The following is a 14,723-nucleotide window of genomic DNA, read 5'->3' as shown; positions in this document are numbered from 1 at the left end:
ACGAGGTGGGAATATCCAATGAAATGTTTCCCACAATTTGGACAGTCATATGGGTTCTCCCTGCTGTGAGTCCTCAGATGTATCATCATTGATATCACCAGGTTCAAATTCTAACAGAAACGTTTGGCACAAACAGGACATTCAAAAGGTTTCTCTCCTGTGTGAGTCCTCTGTTGTTTCATGGGGTCAGAATTCTGATTGAAACTTTCCCCATAAACTACACATGCAAAGCGGGAAATCTGTGAATTCTCTGATGTGTTACCAAGTTGGAATAGTAACTGAAACATTTATCACAATGAGGACAGTGAAAGGGTTTCTCTCCTGTGTGAGTTCTCTGATGACTTACCAGGCTGTAATTGTGACGGAAACTTTTCCCACAAGTAGGACATTCAAAGGGTTTCTCTGCTATGTGAATCCTCTGATGAGTCAGCAGATTGGAATTCTGACTGAAACATTTCCCACAATCAGAACATTCAAAGGGTTTCTCTCCTGTGTGAGTCCTCTGATGGATCATCAGGCCGCCATTCTGCCTGAAACTTTTTCCGCAAACAGGACATTCAAATGGTTTCTCTCCTGTGTGAGTCCTCTGATGGTTCACCAGGCTGCAATTCTGAGTGAAACTTTTCCCGCAAACATTACATTCAAAGGGTTTCTCTCCTGTGTGAGTCCTCTGATGGTTCACCAGGCTGCAATTCTGACTGAAACTTTTCCCGCAAACAGGACATTCAAAGGGTTTCTCTCCTGTGTGAGTCCTCTGGTGTTTCACCAGGTAATAATTGTGACTGAAACTTTTCCCACAATCAGAACATTGAATGGGTTTCTCTCCTGTGTGAGTCTTCTGATGATTTAGCAGACTGGAATTCCGACTGAAATTTTGCCCACAATCAGAACATTCAAAGGGTTTCTCTCCTGTGTGAGTCCTCTGATGGTTCAAGAGGTCAGAATTCTTACTGAAACTTTTCCCACAATAAGTACATTCAAAGGGTTTCTCTCCTGTGTGAGTCTTCTGATGGTTCATCAGGTTAGAATTCTGACTGAAACGTTTCCCGCAAACAGAACATTCAAAGGGTTTCTCTCCTGTGTGAGTCCTCTGGTGTTTCGCCAGGTCAGAATTCTGACTGAAACGTTTTCCACAAACAGGACATTCAGAGGGTTTCTCTCCTGTGTGAATCCTCTGGTGTTTTGCCAGGTTAGAATTCTGATTGAAACGTTTCCCGCAAACAGAACATTCAAAGGGTTTCTCTCCTGTGTGAGTCCTCTGGTGTTTCACCAGGTCCGAATTCTGACTGAAACTTTTCCCACAAACAAGACATTTGAAGGGTTTTTCTCCTGTGTGAGTCCTCTGATGGTTCACCCGGTTATAATCGTGACTGAAACTTTTCTCACAAACAGGACATTCAAAGAGCTTCTCCCCTGTGTGAGTCCTCTGTTGTTTCACCAGGTTGGAATTCTTACTGAAACTTTTCCCACAAACAGGACATTCAAAGGGTTTCTCCCCTGTGTGGGTCCTCAGGTGTCTCACGAGGTGGGAATATCCAATAAAATGTTTCCCACAATTTGGACAGTCATACGGCTTCTCCCTGCTGTGAGTCTTCAGATGTATCATCATTGATATCACCAGGTTCAAATTCTAACAGAAACGTTTGGCACAAACAGGACATTCAAAAGGTTTCTCTCCTGTGTGAGTCCTCTGTTGTTTCATAGGGTCAGAATTCTCATTTAAAGTTTGTCCATATACTACACATGCAAAGCGGGAAATCTGTGAAGTCTCTGATGTCTTACCAAGTTGGAATTGTAACTGAAACATTTCCCACAATCAGAACATTCAAAGGGTTTCTCTCCTGTGTGAGTCCTCTGGTGTTTTGCCAGGTGAGAATTCTGAATGAAACTTTCCCCACAAATAGGACATTCAAAGGGTTTCTCTGCTATGTGAATGTTCTGATGATTCAGCAGAATGGAATTCCGACTGAAACTTTTCCCACAATCAGAACATTGAAAAGGTTTCTCTCCTGTGTGAGTCCTCTGATGGTTCACCAGGCTGCAATTCTGAGTGAAACTTTTCCCGCAAACAGGACATTCAAAGGGTTTCTCTCCTGTGTGAGTCCTCTGATGGTTCACCAGGCTGCAATTCTGACTGAAACTTTTCCCGCAAACAGGACATTCAAAGGGTTTCTCTCCTGTGTGAGTCTTCTGATGATTCAGCAGACTGGAATTCCGACTGAAACTTTGCCCACAATCAGAACATTCAAAGGGTTTCTCTCCTGTGTGAGTCCTCTGATGGTTCAAGAGGTCAGAATTCTTACTAAAACTTTTCCCACAATAAGTACATTCAAAGGGTTTCTCTCCTGTGTGAGTCTTCTGATGGTTCATCAAGTTAGAATTCTGACTGAAACGTTTCCCGCAAACAGAACATTCAAAGGGTTTCTCTCCTGTGTGAGTCCTCTGGTGTTTCGCCAGGTCAGAATTCTGACTGAAACGTTTTCCACAAACAGGACATTCAAAGGGTTTCTCTCCTGTGTGAGTCCTCTGGTGTTTTGCCAGGTGAGAATTCTGACTGAAACATTTCCCACAAATAGGACATTTAAAGGGTTTCTCTCCTGTGTGAGTCCTCTGGTGTTTCACCAGGTCATAATTCTGACTGAAACTTTTCCCACAATAGGAACATTGAAAGGGTTTCTCTCCTGTGTGAGTCCTCTGGTGTTTCACCAGGACAGAATTCTTACTGAAACTTTTCCCACAAAGAGGACATTCAAAGGGTTTCTCTCCTGTGTGAGTCTTCTGATGATTCAGCAGACTGGAATTCCGACTGAAACTTTTCCCACAAACAGAACATTCAAAGGGTTTTTCTCCTGTGTGAGTCCTCTGATGGTTCAAGAGGTCAAAATTCCGACTGAAACTTTTTCCACACTCAGAACATTCAAAGGATTTCTTTGCTGTGTGAGTCTTCTGATGGTTCATCTGGTTAGAATTCTGACTGAAACCTTTCCCCCAAACAGGACACTGAAAGGATTAATCTCTTGTGTGAGTCCTCTGGTGTTTCGCCAGGTGAGAATTCTGATTGAAACTTTTCCCTCAAACAGGACATTCAAAGGGTTTCTCTCCTGTGTGGGTCTTCAGGTGTCTCACGAGGTGGGAAGATCCAGTGAAATGTTTCACACAATCTGGACAGTCATACGTCTTCTCCCTGCTTTGAATCCTCAGATGTATCACCAAATTGCCATTTTCGCTAAAGGTTTTGCCACATTGGGCATCTCTTCTGTGTGGATTCTTTTGTGAGCCAAGAAGGATCTGTTCTGACAAACGCTTTTGCCACGTTCAGATAATTTGTATGTGCTTTTCTTCAGAGTAGATTCTCCCCTGCGTAATCACTTACAATTTGAAGTCTGCTTTTTCCATAATAGGCATACCTTTCTCGATGGAAATATGTCTCTTGACATTTTAGTGTATTGTGCCCTTGAGTTCCACATACTCTACTTTTTCCAACTCGAAATCTGTTATTGATTTTCTTTCCTTTGTTTCTCACCTTTTGTGGAAGGTGAATTCTGTGGTTTTATTGATGGAAAGGGAGAATATTTTTATTTCTGCCTCAATCTGCTTTGCTTTTCAATATTGCTTGTTAGTCTCAGTCGTCCAGTGCGGTCTTCCGGCATCATGTTTACCTGTAAGATTCAAATGAAAATGTAGCTTTTATTGTTTGTAAAATGGTTGTAGAAGATGAGAAAAAAGTATACATTACAGTAAAAAAGCAAACATGCCACAATGCTAGAATAATCTCTTACATTAATTGTGACTCATTTGACAACTGGGATCCAGTGACATGCGGTGAGGTTTGTGGCTGGTGAGGCAAAAAGAAAGAATGCGGCTTTTGGCCGCCCCTGCGCTATGTCCGACATAGCAATAGCAATAGCAGTTAGACTTATATACCGCTTCATAGGGCTTTTAGCCCTCTCTAAGCAGTTTACAGAGTCAGCATATTGCTCCCACAGTCTGGGTCCTCATTTTACTCACCTCGGAAGGATGGAAGGCTGAGTCAACCTTTGAGCCGGTGAGATTTGAACCGCTGAACTGCAGCTTAGCAGTCAGCTGAAGTGGCTGCAGTACTGTTCTCCCGCTGTATGTTATTTTATTTTATTCGTACTTGTAAGCCGCCCTGAGTCCCCCCCGGGATTGGACGGCATATAAACCCATTAAATTGCTAAATTGCACTCTAACCACTGCGCCACCTCAGCAGGGCAGCTTTTGCCTGCTTCAAGAAAGCTTTCTTGAAAGCGGCTGTTGCCCGTTTTCTTGAAAGCGATGACCGACGCTTCCCGCCTCTATGTCGGACATAGCAGCAGGACGGCTCACCCGCTTTCTTGAAAGCAGGCAAAAGCTGCCCTGTCGCTATGTCGGACATAGTGCCGGTGCGGCCAAAAGTGCCAGCCTGCCAGTAGAGGCGGGTAAAAGACCCGTCTCTGCTGGTGGGCTGCCCCGACACAGAGAAAGAAAGCTGGCAGGCTGCCCCTCTCTTCTCAAACAAGCCGCTTTCTAGAAAGAAAGAAAGAAAGAAAGAAAGAAAGAAAGAAAGAAAGAAAGAAAGAAAGAAAGAAAGTGCCAGCCTGCCAGCAGAGGTGGATAATAGACCCACCTCTGCTGGCGTGCTTCCCTGGCACAGAGAAAGAAAGTGGGTGGGCTGCCCTCCCTGCCTCTCCCTCTGAGTGAAGAAAAGCACACACACAGAGACAAAATACTTACAATTACCTACAAATTACATTAATTTTGAATTCCTCCACCTCCCTCCGACCCACATATCTTTTCCAGCTGTTTCACAATCACAGTGGCAGGCCAAAAATTCTTAAAGGATCTTTGCATAATTCTGCATGATATTTGGAACGCTGACACATAGAGGATTTCAACTCTGCTCTTGTCTGCCATGATGAAAATGTAAAAATATAAAAGGAAAAAGGCAACAGCTGCTGAGGTCAGGCTGGGTTAGCTGCTGCCAGAATCCCTGATGGATGACTCTGCTTAACTGTTTAAAAAAGCCTGTTAAAAAACGCCCTCTACAGGAGGAGGCGAGAGAACCACGTGCCTCATCTACATGAGGAATGTTTCGGCTTTTAACCCTTGCTTAACTCTTCTCGAGTGATCATAAAGTCAGACTAAATGAGGCACGTGGTTCTCCCGCCTCTTCCTGTAGAGGGCACTTTTTAAGAGGCTTTTTTAAACAGTTAAGCACTAAGCACTGTGGCTCTGGCAGCAACTACCTCAGCCTTTTTCCTTTTACATTTTTTTTCTTTTCTTTTCATGATGATAGTGGTGAGGCACTGTCTCCCCTGACTGCACGTCACTGCTGGGATCCAAGTTCCATTATGCATTCAGTCATGAAATTCACATGTTGACTCGGATCAGTCACAAATTCTCAGCCTTGCAAAGGGTTATCATCAATTACAGTTATGCAAAGAAGAAAGTACACCCTCCTTGAGCTCTATGATTTTATGTATCACGGCATAGTAAAAATAACCTCATTCTTAGCGGTTAAAAAATAGGAAAATATAACATCAGATGAGCAACAACAGATGATATATTACACCCATGGCATCATTTTCTTTTACAAAAACAAAGCCAAAACAGACATGAAAAACTGAGAAACTAAAAACACTCTTCCTTCTTCCGAAGGTATGAAGAGGCAAAGTAGCAGCCAGTGCTGCTGATCAAATGATCATCAGCAAGTGTGACTATATCTATGAAAGCCAAAGTTGTAGGAGTTTCCTGTTCTCCAGCATTGAGGTGTGAATTAAATGCCAAAGAGTAAAGACATCAGCGGGGATTTTAGAGAAGCAATTGTTGCTGCCCATCCATCTGGGAAGGGTTATAAGGCTCTCCCCAAACAATTTAAACTCCATCGTTCTACGTTCCCCATGCATAAGTGGAAAACATAGAAGACAATTGCCAACCTGCAATGCTCAGAGAAATTACAAAAAATCCAAGCATTACATCTCAGGCTCTACAGGCCTCAGTTAGCATGTAAAGTGTTAAAGTTCACGACAGTTCAATTAGACAAAGACTGAACGAGTTATGGTCCTTTTGGAAGGTTTGCCAGGAGAAAGCATCTTCTCTGTAAAAAGGACATGGAAGAAGCACTTAGATTTGCAAAGTTTCATCTGAACAAATTACAAGACTTCTGGAGCACAGTCCTTTGGACAGATAAGACCAGAGTGGAGATATTGGCCATAAAGCACAATGCCATTTTGATGAAAATAAAACAAATCAACACCAAGATCTCACACCAACCATCAAGCACAATGATGAAGGGGAGATGATTTGGGCTTCTTTTGCAGCCACAGGACCTGGCTACTTTGCAGTTATTGAGTCGACTGTGAATTCCTCTCTATACTAAAGTATTCAGAATCAGAACAGACCTGAAAGGGACCTTGGAGGTCTCTAGTCCAATCCCTGCTCAGGGAATGATTTATATCATTCCTGATTAATTGCTATCCCGTCTCTACTTTAAATCCTTCAGTAACGAAGAACTCACAACTTCTGGAGGGAAGCTGTTCCCAAGGAATTAATCTTAACTTGAAGGAGACTTTTTAAGATCCTCCCAACAGCAGAAAATTGCGCCCACCAGTGTTAAAGCATGGAGCACCAGTGGACTCAGAATTTGGGGAGGGAGGGAACATGGAGCAGCAGCTGACATGCTTCAGCCAAATAGCCTCTCTGCTTCCACATCATGGAGGAAACCAAACAGCCGGACTTGCTCCCAGCCTCTCCTCCGACCTGACCTGAACTCACCTTCTAGATGCTGTTTCGACCCTGAGAAGAGCACAAAATGAATGATCCGGAAGAAGTTCCTCTCCTCCCATCCTTTCTAGCAACGCTAAACTCGATGCTTTTAACTCCTTGAAGCTCAACCACATATCCCTATTAAGGGGATTTCTAGTCTCTGATATATGACTGCCATTTCCCAATAGGGGGCAAAAGAACACACTTGTTCTATCTTTAACGTGTTTGTAAGGCGTTTTCACTGATTAAATGCTATCAAGTGATTTTTGTCTCCTAGTAACCTACTTTTGCAACTAAGCCATATGAAATGTGATGCTAAATAGCTTGTGAAAGTTAGCTACTGAGCCCTAAATGTTTATGAAGTCTTACACAATTACATAGTGTTGGAAGAGACCAACTCTCCAAGCAGGGGACCCTCTTACTATTCCAGACAAATGGCTGTCCAATCCCCTCTTTAAAAACCTCTTTAAAAACCCCAGTGATGGAGCACCCTCAACTTCTAGAGGCAAAGAATTTCCACTGATTCTCACTGAAATGTCTCCTTGATTCTAGGTTGGATACCTTTTTGATAAGTCTCCCCCATTTACTTCTTGTCCTGCTTCCAGGCACATTGGACAATGGATCCACTGCCTTTTTTCTGTGTCAGCCCCTCAGATATTGATAGGATGCTATGATGGCTACTCCTACTCCTGCTCTGTGTTTAGACTAGACATATTCAGTTTTCCTGCAATAGTTCATCGTACAACTCCTTTGGAGTTGAAATTTAAAAATTAAAGGAAGAAAGATATATTCTAAATCAAAAGAAGAAAATAGAACAATTGTTTAAAATATATCCAAAGTTGAAGTATGCAATCTCACATATTACCAGATTTTGAAACCATCAAGCATAGAACAATTTGTAATCCGGAACTCTTATCAGGCAGTCATAGTTGGTCTGTTATGCAGTATTTATCACATAATGTGGCCAGATATTACCAATATAGTCAACATTTTATTTTTTTTATAAAAATTTTATTAGTTTTATTACAAACAAAAACACACACACACACACACACAAAGCATCATCTGTCATTACATCTTGTAGAAAGCGTATCCATTGGTCAGGTACATTTCGTGCGTTCTGTTCACAAACACATATATTCCATTCAGTCTAAACTGTACATGTTAAAAATTTATATATTTTACTATCACCATATCAGTTTAACTATCAGTTTATCTTAACTAAAGATTTCAAAAACACAGCCACCTGTTGGCATTTTCCCCCTTCCCCCAGTTCCAGTCAATATGCCATATCTCTATATCCTTATAACATGTTCTAAAAATAAAAAATAAATAAAAAATAAAGTCAATTAGTAGGATATCTTATATTTCCCCTCTCTAGCATATCTTTATTATTATTAGTTAACTAAGGGTTGTTTACATTTTTCTCTCCTCTTCTCTCTACAAATGCAAAAAGCAACAATCTCTGAACAACAATCTATTAATATATGTTAATGAAATGACCATTTAAAATCTAAGACAATCTATAGAAAGAAGAAAGAAAAATATTGACATTTCTAATTAATAATCACCAATGTTAACCTTCCCTTTTGTTTTTATAGTTGAAAAACAAGGAGAAAGAAAAAAGGAGGGGAAAAAAAGAAACAGTTGTTTGGCCATTTCTACTCCAAATTAAAATTTCTAGTTGAAAATCTCCAAGATGTGCATTAACATTCCCTTTTATTATTATAATTAGAGAAAGACAGAGAAGGAAAGAAAAAGAAAAGAAAACAGTTGTTTGCTATTTACGTCACATCACCTCTTATTCTAATCCAAATTATTTATAGCTTCATAAGAAGGTCTAAAGCACAAATTTATAGGTTTTATCATTCCACCAGGTCTCAGTTGCAATTTGTGGCCTGGTTATTTATCCTAATTAAGGTTATCCTTTCATTGTTAATATCATGATATATTACATGTTAGCGATTAAACATTCAATAATAATCTATGAGTCTACAAAATACTAACATCCCTACTTATTAACCATTAAAAATTAACTAATTTTTAACATCAATTTGGCATTATCAACCAGTGTCCTTCCAGTAGCAAAATGAATCTTTCTCTCTCGCCAGCAGCTGTGTCATCTCTCTTATTAAAATCTTTTCAGAGTTTATCATTTCTCGCCGCACTCTGTAGCTTGAAGAATCTCTCATGTAATTTCGTCGCTCTTTAATTGTTATTAACGTAGGCTTAACTTTGGTTGTCAAACTTGTTTCTGGGTATATATGTCTTTTTAGTTCCATTTTTTCCACTCTTTTTTTCCCTCCTGCATCTTGAAGTTGAAAGAAAGGCTCCAAGTTGTCAAAAACACTTTTCCAGCTTCCCTTCTTTTCACTTTCGCTCGTATTTAGTCCATTAGTAGATTCATCTGACATCTTGTCCTTATTTTCTATATTTCCATTCTCTTCTTTAATCTCTGGGGCTCCAACCCTCTCCTCTTTAACTGTAGCACCCCATACACTGTCCCATTTCCTGTCAAATCTCTTAAGTCCTTCTGCAATATTTTGAAGTCCAGCCAGTATGTTTTGGATTATTAAATTTTCTGCCTCTGAATATTGATCCATTTTTCAAAATGCAAAGAAATATAAAGGAAAAAAAATTGGAAGAGGAATCTGCCACCCTAGCCTGTCAAAGTTTTAGGAATTGTGTCTGTATTTATTTTGAATCTTAAACACCAGTTCTTTCAAGGAGGGTTTTTATTCTTGCTTATCTTTTTCCTTCTCTTGCCAAAATATTTACCAGAAGCACTAACAAAAACAAGTTTCGTGCTTTTTAAGTTTTTCCAAACCCTTCCATTGCAAGGTCAGTGAAACCAAGTGAAGCAGAACAAAAGATACATTGTAACCAAAACAGAAACAAAGTTTAGACTTTGGCTTCCAGGTGGCAGATTCAATAAATTAGCGGTTTTAACCAGTAGAAGAATTTTTTTTTTGTTGAAGTAAGAAAATAAGTTTAATTTAGCCAACAAAAAAAAATTAGGGTAGTAAAAAGGAAAAAAAAAATAGAAAGAAAAAAATCAATCCATAGACTACAAGCAGGGAGACAGGAAATGTTGCAATTACTTCAATCCACAAAACATTGTTACTAACAAGAGCAGGAAATCTTCTAATAACAGTCCAATAAGTGTCAAAAACGCCGCTTTATTCTTATTTTTTTAAAAAAGTTTCTTAGCATGGATCTTCTGAAAGTAAAAAAAAAGAAAAAGAAAACCTCACCAGATGGAATGCTTTCGCTTCGTCTCTTCCTTCAGGAGCGATCTCCGACTATGCCAGCCTGGGGGCTACCTGTTTGTCCTCAGTTGGAAGCGCTACGCTTGGGTCAAACAGGGACTTTGCGATGTCCCTGTGACCAGCAAGGCTTTGGCTTCCCTGTCGCCGTCTCTTCGGGACGGTTTAGGTCCTACCGGACCATCCAAAGACAAAAGTTTCATCGAAAGACCCGGACTGTCGGGTCTGTGCGATGTGTTGTCGCAACGTGGCTCCTCCCTCTGTACAGTCAACATTTTAACCCGCTACACATAACAACCTACACAACAACACTGGTAAGGAATTAAAACGATACCATGGAATTTTAGGATTGCATTTACAACCATCAAATGAACGGTTAGTAAAGGATTTGGATATTGAAGTGAAAGTAGTCATACCAATAACACAGTAGGTAACACAGCATGTGTACAAATGGCAACAGGTGCGAGTACAAACAGAAGAAAGCACATTGTCATAAAATAATGTAATGTCAGACAAGCAGGGAAAGAAAATGCAATAGACATAATTTATTGACAGAAAATAATTTAGCTGACCTCATGACAAAACCATTAAGTATACAAAAACACAAAAATCTTGTGAAACAATTTAGTTTCAATGCTGTCCAGCTATAAATTGGAGGGGTCTTAGGATATTCAATTCAGTAGCTGGAACAATTAAATTGGACAATGGGCAAGAAGTGAGCAGTTGAGTGCTAGCTCCTATATGAGCAATCAAAACTATGATTGGTTGCCGTAGGTTTAAAGGGGGAGTTTCCCATTTCCCCTGCTTTCTTCTTCTTCTGTGTGCTCTGTATGCTATTTGGAGTTACCTCAGGATGTTCCTGTGTTCCTGCCCACTTTGTTTCCTGTAAATATGTTAATTTATTTATATATAAAACTACAAAATTGCCTCAGTATCTCTGATTTCATTTGGGAACTTGCTGCATAATTCCCTGACAGAGGACTGTCTCTATTACACTCAGAGAAAAAAGCCATTTGCAGTGGATGCCACTTGCCAGAAGCATCACAGGGAGGGAAATAATTGTTGTGATTTGTAACTGGTGGATCACCCTGAAGGATGTGAAGGAACGTGGGGAGAAAAAACATTTCTGCTCTTGAAGGTCCCCTTCCTCTGGGGCCGATGGAGGACTTTGGGATTATGAGTGCACACAAATGAATCCCTTTGTGAGCCTGAGCTCTTCCCAAGAAGCTTCCATAGGGAGCACAGCCAATTCTTAAGACACCTCACCATGGTTTGGAAACTGCAGGTTTATTTGGAGAAGGCTGAAGCAGAAGTGGCTCCTACAAATTTGGAGTTAATAGACTCGATGCGTGATAAACTGGGCTTTCTTAAGAAACTGAAGAAAGGACCTACTATATCTAACTGGAAAACAATTTGTTAGCTTATTGTTCTCAACTTAAATTTTAAGAAAAAGTTTTATCAATAAGAATCAAACAAAGATATTTCATCCCGGTTAAATCAGAGACAATGATTCTGGTGATTTATAGTAAATAAGAAGCCATTCTAAACTTTATAAAAATTAAATGGAATAGTAGATTGTTAACAAAGTGCTTTTATGTTTAACTTCGTTGTTGGTTCATCTGTTAGTTACATTGCCTTTACATATTGTATATAGATGAACCTCAAATTGGTTGTAAATAAAGTAGAAGTTCAGAAGTTTTGGGCCTGCTTCAGGAGGGGAGGAAACTAATATTGCTCCAATGTGTTTATGAATAGTCTAGTGGGGGGATAATAAAAGTAAATGATGTATTTTTTTAATGTATTTTTTTCCTTTTATATGTCTTTTTTATCGTTGATTTGGGTTTGAAAAAAATATTTCTGTTTTTGCAGTTTGTACTGTATATTAATATTTTGACTAAAATAACCTTTTTTTTTTAAAAAAAAAGTCCCTTTACGACAAGCATCTTTATGGTGCTGCTATGGACCTATTTTCTAAACTGCCTGTAAATTCATAGAATCGTAGCAACATGTGGTTGTTTGTATCATTGTGACCAGAACCGGACACACTATTTGAGATCTGCTGTTCCCAGCACAGTGTAGAGCAACTCTATCACTTCTCCTCGTCTTGACACTAAGCTTATGTTGATGCAGCCTAGGACTGCATTGGCTTTTTTCAGCAGTGGCAGCACTACACAGCACAATACTGGCACAAGTCGCACTTATCATACAACCCGGGGATACTTGGCCTGCCCTTTTGGAGATTTCCCAGAGGCAGCCACCGTTTTCAGTGCACCGACTATTCCTCAACAGTTCACAAAGTGTTAAAGTAGTAAAACAGAATACTTTGTCCTAGTGACAATAGCAATAGCAATAGCAGTTAGACTTATATACCGCTTCATAGGGCTTTCAGTCCTCTCTAAGCGGTTTACAGAGTCAGCATATTGCCCCCAACAACAATCCGGGTCCTCATTTTACACACCTCGGAAGGATGGAAGGCTGAGTCAACCCTGAGCCGGTGAGATTTGAACCGCTGAACTAGCAGTCAGCTGAAGTGTCCTGCAGGACTGCACTCTACCCACTGCGCCACCTCGCTCTATCCAATGACCCAGAGGCAGCCACCGTTTTCAGTGCACTGACTATTCCTCAACAGTTCACAAAATGTTAAAGTAGTAAAACAGAATACTTTGTCCTAGTGACAATGACTCAGAAGCAGTCACCGTTTTGACACAAGAGGCAAGTATGATGAAATGGCAGCTGCTTCCACAAGTCCACCACATGACCCAGGCATGAATCCCAAGCGCAATCAAAATAACAGCTGCTTCCACGAAAGTCATGAAGCCCACAAACGTGTGTCTTGCCTTCCTTCACCAACATGAGGTTCAGAGATCTTCAAAAGGTATGGAGAAGAAGGATGTTGTTATGCCTGATGGGTTGGGAGTCAGGCCTAACAATTGCAGGGACCCAGTGGGAATAGGAAAATGCTGGTGGGTACCCAAAAGGTGGGGTAGTGGAGCTTAGGCCTCAATATACAAAAAACATCATCCAAATTTGCTGTTGATAATGAGAAACTGGTAGTTAGCCCTTGTCCATTTCCTTTTCTATCCACTTCAAGTCTAATTCTGAAATAGGTTTTCACCTAACATTCCTAATGAGATGAGAAATGAAATTCAAGCCTTCTCTAAAATCATCAACTTTTCCCTCAGTTGGATCTCCATGTGGACAAAAAGGAACAATTTAGGCCAGCATCATCCACAGACAGATTTGTCTCCTCTGTGAGATCTCCAGTATATCACCGGGTTCAAATTATGATATAAATTTTTGGCACAAACAGGACATTCAAAGGGTTTCTCTCCTGTGTGAGACCTCTGGTGTTTCACAGGGTCAGAATTCTCATTGAAACTTTCCCCACGTACTACACATGCAAAGGGGAAATTCTGTGAATTCTCTGATGTCTTACCAAGTTGGAAATGTAACTGAAACATTTTCCACAATGAGGACAGTGAAAGGGTTTCTCTCCTGTGTGAGTTCTCTGATGGTTAATCAGGCCGTAATTGTTACTGAAACTTTTCCCACAAACGGGACATTCAAAGGGTTTCTCTCCTGTGTGAGTCTTCTGATGATTCAGCAGATTGGAATTCCGACTGAATCTTTTCCCACAATCTGAACATTCAAAGGGTTTCTCTCCTGTGTGAGTCCACTGATGGTTCATCAGGCTGCAATTCTGACTGAAACTTTTCCCGCAAACAGGACATTCAAAGGGTTTCTCTCCTGTGTGAGTCATCTGATGATTCAGCAGACTGGAATTCCGACTGAAACTTTTCCCGCAAACAGAACATTGAAAAGGTTTCTCTCCTGTGTGAGTCCGCTGATGGTTCAAGAGGTCAGAATTCTGATTGAAACTTTTCCCACAATCAGAACATTCAAAGAGTTTATCTCTTGTATGAGTCCTCTGATGGTTCATCCGGTTGGAATTCTGACTAAAACGTTTCCCACAATCAGAACATTCAAAGGGTTTCTCTCCTGTGTGAGTCCTCTGGTGTTTCGCAAGGTCAGAATTCTGACTGAAACGTTTCCCACAAAGAGGACATTCAAAGGGTTTTTCTCCTGTGTGAGTCCTCTGGTGTTTTGCCAGGTGAGAATTCTGACTGAAACGTTTCCTACAAACAGGACATTCAAAGGGTTTCTCTCCAGTGTGAGTCCTCTGGTGTTTCACCAAGTCATAATTCTGACTGAAACTTTTCCCACAAAGAGGACATTCAAAGGGTTTTTCTCCTGTGTGAGTCTTCTGATGGTTCACCCGGTTAGAATTCTGACTGAAACATTTCCCGCAAACAGGACATTCAAAGGGTTTCTCTCCTGTGTGAGTCCTCTGGTGTTTCACCAGGACAGAATTCTGACTGAAACATTTCCCGCAAACAGGACATTCAAAGGGTTTCGCTCCTGTGTGAGTCCTCTGGTGTTTCACCAGTACAGAATTCTTACTGAAACCTTCCCCACAAACAGGACATTCAAAGGGTTTCTCCTCTGTATGAGTCCTCTGGTGTTTCACCCGGTTATAATCCTGACTGAAACTTTTCCCACAAACAGTACATTCAAAGGGTTTCTCCCCTGTGTGGGTCCTCAGGTGTCTCACGAGCAGGGAATATCCAATGAAATGTTTCCCGCAATCTGGACACTCATACGGCTTCTCCCTGCTGTGAGTCTTCAGATGTA

At 40.7% G+C, this 14,723-nt stretch overlaps 2 protein-coding genes across 2 annotated transcripts in view; both read right to left on the bottom strand.

Annotated features, from left to right (window-relative positions):
• Positions 1-200: 200 nt before the first annotated feature.
• Positions 201-14,723, bottom strand: part of LOC116523830 (zinc finger protein 850-like) — a 17,277-nt gene continuing 2,754 nt past the window's right edge. The window contains exons 3-4 of the mRNA XM_032238917.1: positions 1,783-3,659; positions 201-1,282 (exon numbers count right to left, since the gene is read on the bottom strand). Coding sequence (XP_032094808.1) covers positions 218-1,282; positions 1,783-2,958 — 2,241 coding nt within the window. The 5' untranslated portion in view covers positions 2,959-3,659 and the 3' untranslated portion in view covers positions 201-217. The remainder of the gene's footprint in view (positions 1,283-1,782; positions 3,660-14,723) is intronic.
• LOC116523856 (zinc finger protein 850-like) overlaps positions 12,907-14,723 on the bottom strand; it is a 24,981-nt gene continuing 23,164 nt past the window's right edge. Inside the window, exon 3 of the mRNA XM_032238943.1 lies at positions 12,907-14,638. Within this exon, the coding sequence (XP_032094834.1) occupies positions 13,423-14,638 (1,216 nt within the window). The 3' untranslated portion in view covers positions 12,907-13,422. The remainder of the gene's footprint in view (positions 14,639-14,723) is intronic.

Source organism: Thamnophis elegans, chromosome 2 (genome assembly GCF_009769535.1).
Source record: "Thamnophis elegans isolate rThaEle1 chromosome 2, rThaEle1.pri, whole genome shotgun sequence".
Classification (NCBI taxonomy): Eukaryota; Metazoa; Chordata; class Lepidosauria; order Squamata; family Colubridae; genus Thamnophis; species Thamnophis elegans.
Note: the sequence above shows the minus strand (reverse complement) of the source record. Positions and strands in the feature narration are given on the sequence as shown.